Source organism: Notothenia rossii, assembly GCF_949606895.1.
Source record: "Notothenia rossii genome assembly, chromosome: 10".
Lineage (NCBI taxonomy): Eukaryota > Metazoa > Chordata > Actinopteri > Perciformes > Nototheniidae > Notothenia > Notothenia rossii.
Window position 1 is genome coordinate 13,795,402 of NC_136908.1, and position 12,712 is coordinate 13,808,113.

At 42.5% G+C, this 12,712-nt stretch overlaps 2 protein-coding genes across 2 annotated transcripts; both read left to right on the forward strand.

Moving 5' to 3' along the window:
• Positions 1-621: 621 nt before the first annotated feature.
• LOC307021788 (ubiquilin-4-like) lies at positions 622-7,596 on the forward strand. Its single transcript, XM_079654223.1, has 11 exons — positions 622-831; positions 2,398-2,549; positions 2,706-2,854; positions 2,931-3,193; positions 3,355-3,513; positions 3,673-3,895; positions 4,003-4,142; positions 4,695-4,778; positions 5,397-5,512; positions 5,598-5,976; positions 6,115-7,596. Exons 1-11 carry the CDS (start codon positions 637-639, stop codon positions 6,265-6,267), a joined length of 2,013 nt encoding a protein of 670 aa, XP_079510349.1. The 5' UTR covers positions 622-636; the 3' UTR covers positions 6,268-7,596.
• A 681-nt stretch (positions 7,597-8,277) lies between these two features.
• On the forward strand, positions 8,278-10,624 carry LOC307021926 (ras-related protein Rab-25-like). The gene is made up of 5 exons (XM_079654459.1): positions 8,278-8,595; positions 9,130-9,325; positions 9,627-9,820; positions 9,966-10,046; positions 10,132-10,624. The coding sequence occupies exons 1-5, from the start codon at positions 8,559-8,561 to the stop codon at positions 10,257-10,259; spliced, it is 636 nt and encodes a 211-aa protein (XP_079510585.1). The 5' UTR covers positions 8,278-8,558; the 3' UTR covers positions 10,260-10,624.
• The last annotated feature ends 2,088 nt before the right edge of the window (positions 10,625-12,712 follow it).

Below are 12,712 nucleotides of genomic sequence, written 5' to 3' on the forward strand. Positions count from 1 at the left end.
AACATAGTCATTGTCCATGCCAGTTTCAGTTGGATTATTTGTCACAGTTGCTCCGATCAGATCAGTCTCCTCCATTTTGTAGATTTACGATTTTTGAATCCACATAAACATCAGCAAAATCTGGCTTACTTTAAGCATGTGTTTTAAACAGTTTAATCCCTTTGTGAATTGTTTCCACTTGCGCCGTCCTTTAATTTCTTCGTACAGCGGGAATCCAAATTAATTCATCCTGAGTCCAATAACCATCAAAGTCACTCCAATAGTGCTCCTTAATTACACTTTCATCCTCCTTTAACAAAATACTTCACATTCATCCAGTTTGTGACAGTAGTTGTAGCATTTTTGAGACTTTTAAACTTTAATTACCGCTGTTGCGTCCCCCCCTTGTGTGTGTGTGTGTGTGGGGGGGAGCAACTTCCAACAGGAGTCATTTGGGGGGGCTCTTGGGAAAAAAGGTTGGGACCCCCTGATCTAACAGGCCACTTCTTTATCAAACTGTAATTAATCCTGCATCAACAACGCACAATTCAAGGGAGAAACTTATTTCCAATCTTGGGATTTAGATGAGCCAAAGGACATCATGGATGAACAGGGGGAACTTCATAAGCTTCTTTCTGGAAAAAGGTTTGACCTCTTATGACCCGGAAGCTGACGCCAGACCCGAGCTGTTCCATCGGCGGAGTAAAGATGGCTGACCAAGGCGCCGCAGATCCTGGAAATAACAACAATAATAAACCTGAAGAAGCAGAGGGAACTATTATTAAGGTCACAGTGAAAACACCTAAAGACAAAGAAGAAATCGCCATCGCAGAAGATGCTTCTGTCACTCAGGTAAGTCCTTTCGCAGGTGGGAAGCTGCCTGCTCTAACGTCATGCCCACAACTTCAGCTAGGAAGCTAGCTAGCCCTGTTAGCAATTATCGTCACTCTTACCGGCTAACTGATAGTGTGTGAAAGCAAGGTGTTTGTGTGTGATGAAAGTACTACTGCTTTGGTGAACAACTGTGTGGTCTTATAAACGCCGTTGACATCCGATATGAGAGGTATAGCCACGTTCATAAAGGAAATGGCTAACCGGCTAACGAGCTAACTGTTAACAGTTAGCTAGTTCGCTAACTCAGCTTGCTAGCTAAGTCTACGTTAGCTAACTGTAGCCAAACAAGTGTCAGCTGACGGGCTGTACTGAAGCCACGATGGCCTGATAAAACCATGGAAGTAATTTTGGATAAATGGTGTGATGAATTGCTTTCATCTCCCATTTTAGCTCAACAGCTTAGGGTTAGCTAAGGATTGCTATCACTCTAGTCTAGAACATTCTCACTGCTGCCACTGAGTCATTCGGCTTTCCAGGGAATAAACCTACTCTCAGAGCTACTGTTGGCTTGGCGACGTGTTACAGTGAAACCATAAGGCGACCCATGCAGCCACACTGGTTTCTTTAGCTTTGTTTTCCGTATAGACAAGTTATTGTAATTACAGTGTGGTCTTAAGTAGCCTCTTTTATCTGGTTGTGTGTGTTTCATGTTCAACCATTGGACTTGGATCCCTCACTTCCAAGTGTGTGTTGTCATCCTTATCTATATGTGGCTTTACATTGGATGATAGTAAGATTTTGAATTTTGTGTGACACATAATTTATATAATTTGTAAGTGCTTTGAAATAGTTAAAGCTGAGGAATTAGGTGAATAACAGCATTCTTTGTTCTTCATTTTTTACATAAATCCTCATCATCTACCACACAGTGGTTGCTAGTCTGCCAGGGTGAACACAAAACAATAATTAAGGTCATCTGCTTTTAAAAACACACGTTATCAATGAAACTATACTCAGGGAGAAAAGAAAATGAAGGATTTCCAAAACAGCATCGACTATTAAAAAAAGTAATTACACTATTTGCGCGATTCATCAGCTTTGTTTCAGTTTCTCTTGATCTTGTAGCTGTTATTTCACCTTTAACATATCAGATCATTTGTGAATGCCAACATTTGAGTGTGTGGCCCCATCAGCACAATATAAAACTGACTGGGATGCTGTGATAAGATATGCTCGCCCTTATTTACTGTTGAAAAAAACTTGTCATAGGAAAGCAGCTTTGTATTGGATAAGACTAATTTCTGTACAAATGACACTTTACACAGTAGCCAAAGAGTAATCGTGAATTGGCAGAGTTGTGGCGTGTTTAAACTGCTGCTAATAGGATAAGTACAAAGGTCTTTCTTGGAAACTGGCATTTAAGGCCTGGAGGTTGCAACAGAACAGAAAAAGTTTCTAACAGCCATACCGAGGTGTAACCATATTATTCTTGATATTATCCTTTTTTAATTTCCTGTTTCTTTCCCACCTTGCTTTTTTTGTCCCATTTGATCTAATCTCTCTTCATTTCATGCTGTCTTTTAGTTTAAAGAAGAGATCTCAAGGCGGTTCAAAGCCAAACAGGACCAGTTGGTTCTGATTTTTGCAGGGAAGATCTTGAAGGATGGCGACAGCCTCAGCCAGCACGGCATCAAGGATGGCCTGACAGTTCACCTGGTCATAAAGACGGCACAGAAGTAAGGCTCCATTATTGTACAAAGCATGCTGGTTTGACCATCGATTTGTTGTAATAATGTTCAACATATAATACCATCTTGGTGTGAAATTAAGTGAACTGCACTTTATTTAACTGAGTACTAATCTTGCCATACGCCTTGAAATTCTCTTTCTAGGGCAGGAGATGGCGGTAGCACCTCGGCCTCTAGCTCGACCTCCACTCAGGCAGGCAATTCCTCCACCTCTAGTCCGGGTATCAACCCCTCCTCCTCAGCAGGCTCTACTGGCACTGACGCACCAAACACACAGACGCCCAACATACTGAGTGAGTGTAACTATTTACATTGAAACAGACAATATTATCTCCATGAATTAGTTATTAACCATCCGACCTTCCTCAGCTGGCTTTGGTGACCTGGCCGGTCTGTCTGGAATGGGCATGGGCTCGGCTAACTTCATGGAGCTGCAGCAGCAGATGCAGAGGCAGCTCATGTCCAACCCAGAGATGCTGTCTCAGATCATGGAGAACCCGTTGGTACAGAACATGATGTCCAACCCAGACCTGATGAGACAGATGATCATGGCCAACCCTCAGATGCAAACGCTGATGGAACGCAACCCTGAGATCTCCCACATGCTCAACAACCCGGAGCTCATGAGACAGGTAAAGTATTTGAATATGGGCTGAATAGCACTTCGATAGTGAACACGGGCACAACTACAGTGGGTTCCTACTGTTGGATCTGTATATTCGGGATTTTACTATCTTGGTTTAGAATTAACGTTTACTTGACTTTCCCCCCTCTCATCGTCTCTCGCCATCAGACCATGGAGCTAGCCAGGAACCCAGCCATGATGCAAGAAATGATGCGAAACCAGGACCGGGCTCTGAGCAACTTGGAGAGCATCCCAGGGGGTTACAATGCGTTGCGGAGGATGTACACGGACATCCAGGAACCCATGTTTAGCGCTGCCAGGGAACAGGTACCTGGGAGTGATTATCCGCTGATCTATTTCCTTTGTCTATCCTTATAGGCTAATGGTTCCACACATTCCACAGTATAACCTTTGTCTGGTTTAACTTGCCATTGTTGCGTGAATTACTAAATGTCCACTTTTGGTGTCATATCTCTTTTTCTATAGTTTGGCAACAATCCATTCTCAGCTCTAGGTGGGAACTCTGAGTCTGGTGCCCAGCCATCACGGACAGAGAACCGGGAGCCCCTGCCTAATCCATGGGGGCCTCAAAATTCTTCTAACCCTTCTGAGGGTGGAGGGGCCACCACAGGAAGCACTAGCACCCCTGGGGGCACCAATCCCAGTGTGTCCAACCCTCTGGGCATCAACGCTGGCAGCCTGGGCAATGGTAGGAACAGAGCAGATTCTCAATACACCTTGTTTTCGAGTCATTCATTAAATGACCTGTGTACACATACGCACAAACAAACACATGTATGTTCCTGTGCGTTTCAGGGATGTTCAACAGCCCGGGCATGCAGAGTCTAATGCAGCAGATCTCGGAAAACCCTCAGCTGATGCAGAACATGCTCTCGGCTCCCTACATGCGCAGTATGATGCAGTCGCTCTCTCAAAACCCAGAGTTGGCCTCCCAGGTATGCAACACTAAGATGTGAACAAGCAAACACAAAAACTATACATACAAAACCCAGAGTGCAGAAAACAGGCACACGTCACATTACAGTGCAACTCCCGGTTATTTAGATTGTGTTAAACCTCTTTGTTATTCACATTGCATACCACATAGGGAATCGATTAATTAGGTTAAACTCTGCAGTTGGTAAGGAATTGTAAATAAAAGGATCTGGCTAAGCCTGTTGTGCATTCGACCAGTGAGCCCAGCTATTTAGTGACTTACTCAACAGAAGGGATGTCTGGTCATCTCCATCTGCATTTGCAGCAAATATTACAAAGCAAAACCAACGCAGCCCTTATTAACTTGGTTTTAACAAACAATGCAGACTGTACGGAAAAGAAACTCACAGGGAGACTCCAGAGCTTTTATTTCTCTGATTGAACATTCTGCCAGCAAGAAAGTGCTAAACCAAACAGTATATCATTTGATTTTTACTTTAGTGAGTGAGAAGCGTGGCCAGATGTTGAATGATGCATAAACTTGGTTCTCTTTCTTTCCCTCTCTGTACCAGGTGTTGATGAATAACCCGTTGTTTGCTGGAAACCCACAGCTGCAGGACCAGTTTAGATCTCAGTTACCCATCTTCCTGCAGCAGGTACCACACACACTTCAGTCAATAACCCAGTCCCCTTTTCCTTAAAAACACAAACAGTGACACTGTAACAAGCTTTGATTCCAGTATTGTGAGACTTAACACAGATGCTTATCTACACATGCTGAACATTTCTGTCTGAAGTACGGTACACAGTATAGTTGCCATTCATTTTTGGCATTTTTAAGATTTTTTGATGAACCACAAGTCCTTTTCTTATAAACTCGATGTCAAAATGTTCCTTATTATAACTGCACATCCAGTGATTGGTTGGTTTATTCTAGGGCTGCAGCTATCACATTTTTTTCGTGGTTCCATTCATTGGCAGATTATTATATCAATCCATTGTTTGGTCTTTAAAATGTCAGAAAATAGTGAAAATTGTTCATTCCAGTTTCTAAAAGTCCAAGGTGATGTATTCAAATATTTTGTCTTGTCAGTCCCAAACACAAAGATGTTCAGTTTATTAATAAAATACAAGCAGGGAATCTCAATATTTAATAGGCTCAACACGTAACTTTCTGCCATATTTACATACAAAATAATATTATTATAATATAGTTGGCCATTCATTCTCAGTTGATCAACTCGTGAACTGATTGTTACTGTCTCTGTCTGCAGATGCAGAACCCAGAAGCCATGGGAGTGATGACCAACCCCCGGGCCATGCAGGCTCTGATGCAGATCCAGCAGGGTCTACAGACGCTGCAGACAGAAGCTCCTGGCCTCATGCCCAGGTACGGATCACTCGCTCCTAAAACATGGTGCTTTATGTGGATGATTTAGTTTCTCTCAACTCCTCTGCTTTTTGATTTGGTGTAGTTTGATGACAGGTGGACTTCCTGGTGGTGGTCCTGGTGGTGTTCCTGGTGGCGTTCCCGGTGGTGTTCCCGGTGGCGTTCCCGGTGGGATGCCTGGTATGATGCCTGGTATGATGCCTGGTATGATGCCTGGCATGATGCCTGGTATGATGCCTGGTATGATGCCTGGTGGGATTCCTGGCATACCCACAGGTGGGGGCCTGCCAACAGATAACCCCGCCTCCTCACCCAGCGGTGCAGGAACAAACGCCGCCCAGCAGCAGTTGATGCAACAGATGCTCCAGATGTTTGCTGGTGGAGGAGGAGGAGGAGGACTAGGAGGAGGACTAGGAGGAGGACTAGGAGGAGGACTAGGAGGAGGACTAGGAGGAAGTGCAACGGTACAACCACACACACATGCACTGATGTTACATCCTTCAATTTTGTATGAATGACTAATTGTAATCGCTTTGGACAAAAGCCTCAGCTAAATGTAATGTAATCATCATTTTTTTATTCCATTTCGGTCCCCTCTGCAGCCCCAGACCCCCGAAGTGCGGTTCCAGTCCCAGCTGGATCAGCTGAGCTCCATGGGCTTCATCAACCCCGAGGCCAACCTGCAGGCCCTCATCGCTACTGGAGGAGACATCAACGCCGCTATCGAGAGACTGCTGGGCTCACAGCCCTCGTAAAGACATACAGTACATACTGATCCACAGACATGTGCATTCAAACATACCTAAATCATAAACACACCCAGCATCTACAGAGAACCAAGAGAAATTTAAGTGTATTGTCCCAAACTTTGCAGAAGAAACTTGGGCAGGATCTGTCAGACCCTCATTCTACATCTGTTCTCAGATTATTTCCCTAGTCCCTATTCTTTTTGGCGTCGTCCAACCAGATCTCTGTCCCAGAGTGCTGCTGTAGAGCTGGACTGAACCAATCTCACCTTGAGGGGTGTTCTGGTGCAGAGAAAAGGAGCGAAAACCTCTCCTGAAAAGGGACTCCCAAGCATTTCTTCATTCATTGTCTTCTTCCCATTAAACTGGAGTCGAGTGTTGCAGACAAACATTTGCATAATACAGATTAAACCCATGTGATGTGATTGGCTGTTGGCTCTGTTTCACACACGGCCATTGTGTTGCAGTTTGTTAGCATTTATCTAGCTAATCAGTTCGTGAACATTTTTTCTGGTATAGAGACGGAAATCATGAACAAGAACAGGAAGATATCTTGTCCATACAGACGTTCAAACCCATTCCTCCCTCTTTCCCCGCTCTCGAGATTCTTCATAAATAGCTGTTTTTGCCCGATGACTTTCACTATTTATTGCAAGCGCTTAAGAAAATTAAGGCCTCCACACTTCCCTAAACTTGTAATTTGTCATTCCAAAAATAAAGTGCCCACTCACGGGTGTCTTTTCCTTCTGAGGCACCGCTGCTGTGCCTTCTGTCCCCCCCTGCCCTATAAGAGCATTGTTGGCAAATGACACTTCCCCTTCAGCGGGTCAATTAGATGCCCCTAATAAATCTCACACATGATCATCCAGGACCGTAACCATAACAAAATATCACTCTGTAGCAGCTCCGGAGGACGCTGTTAGGATGAATATGAATGAAACCAACGTTCTTTTTAATCTGATTCTTCTTTTTTTAATTATATTTTCTCTTTTTTTGGGGTGCAGTTAGTACCGAGAGATAATTGTGATTTGTCTCGCAGAAAAATAAACATTGAAATCAATTGAGTAAAAAGTAAATGAATGGAAAGGCTTTAAAAACATGTATGGTATGGTGGCACCATACATTTCTAAAATCAAGTTATAGGTTGTCTTTATTTTTTTCTTCCTTTTTGAAAATGTCAGCATTGTAGTTGTGGTAACCTTGGCAACTGCTTCTATAGCTTTGCTTTGTTTGTTGACCTCAGCTTGAAAAAAAAAAAAATCCATCTCACAATTGAACATGTTGAAACTAACTTTTAACAGTACTGTACTAAAAAAGAATAAAACATGGTCAAAATCGGTCTACGCCCTGTGTCAGGTGATTATAGCCTTGTGACGGTGTAGATAGGAGTGTGTAGCTTTTCATTCAAATGTCCTGCTCTTGAAGTTCATATAAAGTCATTACATTTATGATCTGCTTCTGTTTGTTGTTTGATATGAAAATGTTCTACACTGAGATATCTGTTGGGCCATATTGAAAGGTAGTTTAGGCACAGGTTGTTTGGGTGACACTTTATTTTACATGCCAATAGAAAGCACCTTATATTTAACCCTCAATTTATAGAAAACGTTGTCAGTTTTATTTAAATAGCTTATTTGCCTACAAATGTTGTTTAATAATAATAATTATTATTATTATTATTAATACAAATTAATTAATTATTAATAATTATTCATTATAATAATAATAGCGTTAAACTCAAATGTGAAATAATTTCTACATAAGAGCCTAAACTTTCCTAGGTTTCAAGTCATAACTAAACTAGTGAATTAATATTTACTTAGTTTTCGTTAAATATTACCAACGTTTTCAGCCTAAGTTCAAATGATTGGCAAAATGGCGTCGTCTACACCGATCCACCTGTCGGTCAGGTTTATTGTGTTACAAATGACAGAATGGGTGAGGTCTGTGCCTAATAACTGGCTACCAGTGGTTCTACCTGTTCCACCTGCTCTCCTCCCCCAGCGCTCCCTCGGGTGTCAGCTGATGAGGGATCGGCAGGCGACAGGACTCTTGCATGCCTGTCCTCAATCTGAAGCTGCCCCTATCCACAGATAAAGGAGGAAGCGGTGGAAGCAGCTAAACCTCTTCTCTTTTTCTTCATTTTCACCTTTTCTCTCTCTTGCTTTTCACATTGGAAGAAGAGGAAACCGGAGATCATTTGTTTTTCTTTCTCTCTTTGTTTTCTCAAACTCTTCAAAAATATTGCAAGTGGCTTCAGGATAGTTGCTAGGTGAAAGAGGAAAGCTACTAAATGCAACATGGGGACTGATGAGTCGTACAATTTCGTCTTCAAAGGTGAGTCGTGTTTTTTTTTGAGTTGTGATTGTTTAAGAAGAGGTTAAAGTGAAATAGTGTGTGTTACTTCTGTACTAACAGAAGCTGGCAAGATGTCAGGTACAACCCTCCTTTGTAACTTCCTGCTCTATATTCTGTGGAGGTGATGTCTCACTGTCTTTTTGGCTTTAAACAATTTGACCTTTGACCTACTGAACAAGCATCTGACATTTCCTGCTCCACCGGGAAGCTGTTATTTGGTTTGTATAATATTTAAACGACCAAGGATTTTTTATTCCATTCATTCCAAAGTCAGCCACTGAGGTGCCACATGTATGGGATGTCACAGGGTTTGATGTATCGTGAGGGTGACGGCAAGTATTAGACACGATCAAGTTAATCTGATTTGTCCCAGAAAGTTATAGTTTTGACCAATGAACAGTTCTATTTTTGAACTCTGTGTGCCATAAAACTAGTTAAAAAAGCTCACGTGTTAATCAGCGTGAGTATTACTAATGACTGATTTTCATCTTCTCCTGTACGTGCTTGTTTCAGTGGTTTTAATAGGAGAGTCTGGCGTAGGAAAGAGCAACCTTCTTTCTCGCTTCACTAAGAATGAGTTTAATCACGAAAGTCGCACCACCATCGGCGTGGAGTTCAGCACGCGGACCGTTCAGCTGGAGAACTACACCATCAAAGCCCAAATCTGGGACACAGCCGGGCTGGAGCGCTACAGGGCCATCACCTCAGCGTGGGTTCACACACACACACACACACACACACACACACACACACACACACACACACACACACACACACACACACACACACACACACACACACACACACACACACACACAAACACACACTCACGTATATACAAGTAATAAAGACACTATAAAGGAAGATACCATTCTCACATTTGGAGCACACATCGTTGTCAGTTTAAGTAACACTGCATACAATTATCAGTCACACATTTTGCAATAAGCAGAGAGCTTCCAGTTTGAATAATTAAATCTAACTCGTGTTCTCTCACCTGGTGGACTCAGGTATTACAGGGGAGCAGTTGGAGCTCTGTTGGTTTACGACATTAGCAAGCACCTGACCTACGAGAGCGCAGATCGATGGTTGAAAGAGCTGTTGGACCATGCGGACCCTCACATCGTGGTCATGCTGGTTGGGAACAAGAGAGACCTGGAGAACCTCAGGACGGTGCCCTCAGAGGAGGCCAAAGACTTTGCAGGTCTGTTATATGATGAGGATTTTATGAAAGGTTTCCTTTGAAAATGAAATGTGTTTAAATCTCAGTTGTGGTAACACTGCTCCTTGGAAACGACAGTGTTTGTTTATTGTGATTTTTGATTTCCTCCCCCCTTGGAACAACCCAGAGAAGAGAGGTCTCATGTACATGGAGACGTCAGCCTTGGACTCCACTAACGTCGAACATGCTTTCAATGAAGTCCTCACAGGTGTGTTCAGTCCCTCTGTCTATAGGACATCCTCTTTGAACGACCTACTGATGCAAACCTGCTGTCTTCCTTTCCTTTTTTCCAGCCATCCATAAGAAGGTGGCCAGCAGGGAGGTGACCCGTGGCTCCATCAGTGCCGTCACCCTGTCCAGCCCCATCGGACTCTCCGGGGACGGGCAGGAGGAGCGCAGAGGCTGCTGCAAGAGCTCCTAACAGACTGCTGTTAAGATCTGACCACCATGAACCCACAAAACGCTCGACTGCCTTTGAAGCTAAAGCTCGACATCATTCACAGCCCATTTGAAGAGTGAGGTACCTACTTGACACCGCTGTCAGTGTACACATCTCTTAAATATAGAAACTCTAAAGAATGTAACTAAAAACGAAATATTAAGATAAGCAAATATTGATAACGTCTTTATTTTATACATACGATTTATACTTGTGGTGGCACGTTTTACTACAGATAGCTGTTCGATTGTTTCTTATTAACACGTTTTTTAAAGAGGCTTTGTAAAGTTGTTTTGCTTTTATGAAGAAATGCACTGGGAATCCCTTGGAATAAATTATTTATGTTATTCTGTCTGCATGTAATTACCGCACAAAGATATTAGACACTTAACTAGATGAGGGAATAGGAGAGAGGGCTGATGTGAGATAAAGACAAACTCAGAAGCTTTACTTTAATACAAGTTGTGATTCCCCAATGTCAAACAACTCTGTTACCGGTGAACGTCCTTCAAATTGTTACTTAAATAAGGGTTAAGAAGTTTTATCATCCAAATATAGTATATATGTTGTCAAAATATTGGCACAGGCTTTGTAAATTAACCCATTTACACTATTGTATATATTACAGTGTATTCTTGGGATGATATTATCAACACATTGGGATGTAAGCAAAGTTTAATGTTGGAGGTGGTCTGACAAACTGATATTCTGTTAGGTGGTTGAATCTATACAAATGCATAATATTTCATGTTATGTGTTGTATTTCAAATGTGGACCAGCCACTGCAGATGACATAATAGTTTTGTGGATTTTTTTTTTTTTTTCCTCCTTTGTTGTTCAGGAGTATGACTTAACATGGTACCTAGTGTACTACTACCTAGTAGTTGATAAGATATGTAGTGTGATTACATGAACAAGCAGAATATATATCACATAGTCAGTTTAGAGCAGTGGTTCTCAACCTGCTGATCGGGACCCCCGAAAGAGTCGTGAAATGATGTAACTGAGGTAGTTATTAACACAATCTTTTTTGTTCTTGTTGAAATGCAATTTTACATCTAAAAAACCTAAAAAGAATTCAGGTGAAAGGGTCAAAGGAGAAACAAATCACTCATTGATGAAAAGTCATACATCTAGTAGACATATATTGTTGACGGTTAAAAGTAGATTCATATTAGGGGTAAACATATAAAAAGGTGGCACTGCTTATCTAAATGAGTTGCAGGTGTGTGTCTCTCCTGCAGATGGCAGTGCTGATGTTGCATGTTAAATTAAAAGCATCAGTTCAGTGTTATGCATTTGTCCGCTCTTTATTAACTCCAGTCCGACTCACAGCATCATCTAATCCCCGGTTTATTCCATTAATGATCAGGATATTAAGCTCATGATGCCCTGCAGGGTTGTCGCCATGGCACCTGCCTCTGATGCCTATTTGACAAGCTAGTGTGTGTGTGTGTGTGTGTGTGTGTGTGTGTGTGTGTGTGTGTGTGTGTGTGTGTGTGTGTGTGTGTGTGTGTGTGTGTGTGTGTGTGTGTGTGTGTGTGTGTGTGTGTGTGTGTGTGTGTGTGTGTGTGTGTGTGTGTGTGTGTGTGTGTGTGTGTGTGTGTGTGTGGTTGTGTGTGTGTGTGTGTGTGTGTGTGTGTGTCTGCGTGTGTATATATATGAGTGTTTAGGAGCATGCGGATGATCTCCAGACTATGGATGTAATTGGACGGGCTCATATGGCATGACTGAGAGAATATAAATCTACAGCAGTGGTAGTTAATGACATTCTGGATAGATAGTGCTCTATCTCTGGCTCACAGATGTGCATAAGGAGTCTTTATTGTGTGTGCGTGTGCGTGTGTGTGTGTGCGTGTGTGTGTGTGTGTGTGTGTGTGTGTGTGTGTGTGTGTGTGTGTGTGTGTGTGTGTGTGTGTGTGTGTGTGTGTGTGTGTGTGTGTGTGTGTGTGTGTGTGTGTGTGGTGTGTGTGTGTGTGGGTGGGTGGGTGGGTGGGTGGGTGCAAGTGTGCAAGTGTGCGTGTGTCCCCAAGCAAGTCTTCTCTGCCAGAGATAATTTTGCTTCGGTGAAATGACCACAAATGCTTTTATTAAGTTTCTCTCCTGAAAATATGATAGGGACGGCTCAGCACCGGGCGGTAAATGTTTAATTATTTCCTGTGAATGAGGTTATTTTTATGGGCTGAGTAAAAGCATCTGGAGTAATAATCCAAGCGGACGGAGCAGGTTGAAAGCCTGGTCATGATATCTGTCCCGAGCCTGGAGGTAAGGGTTATATTTATTAAAAAAAACATTAAATTAAAAAAACTTACAAGCTCTTCTTTTTTCTTTCTTAAGACGAGGATAGTTAGATTTTTCTTCCATCCCATTACAGATTCTTCCAAATTCCTCCTGGGTCTGTGACCTTGTCTTAAAGCTCTTGCAGTGGTTGGAAA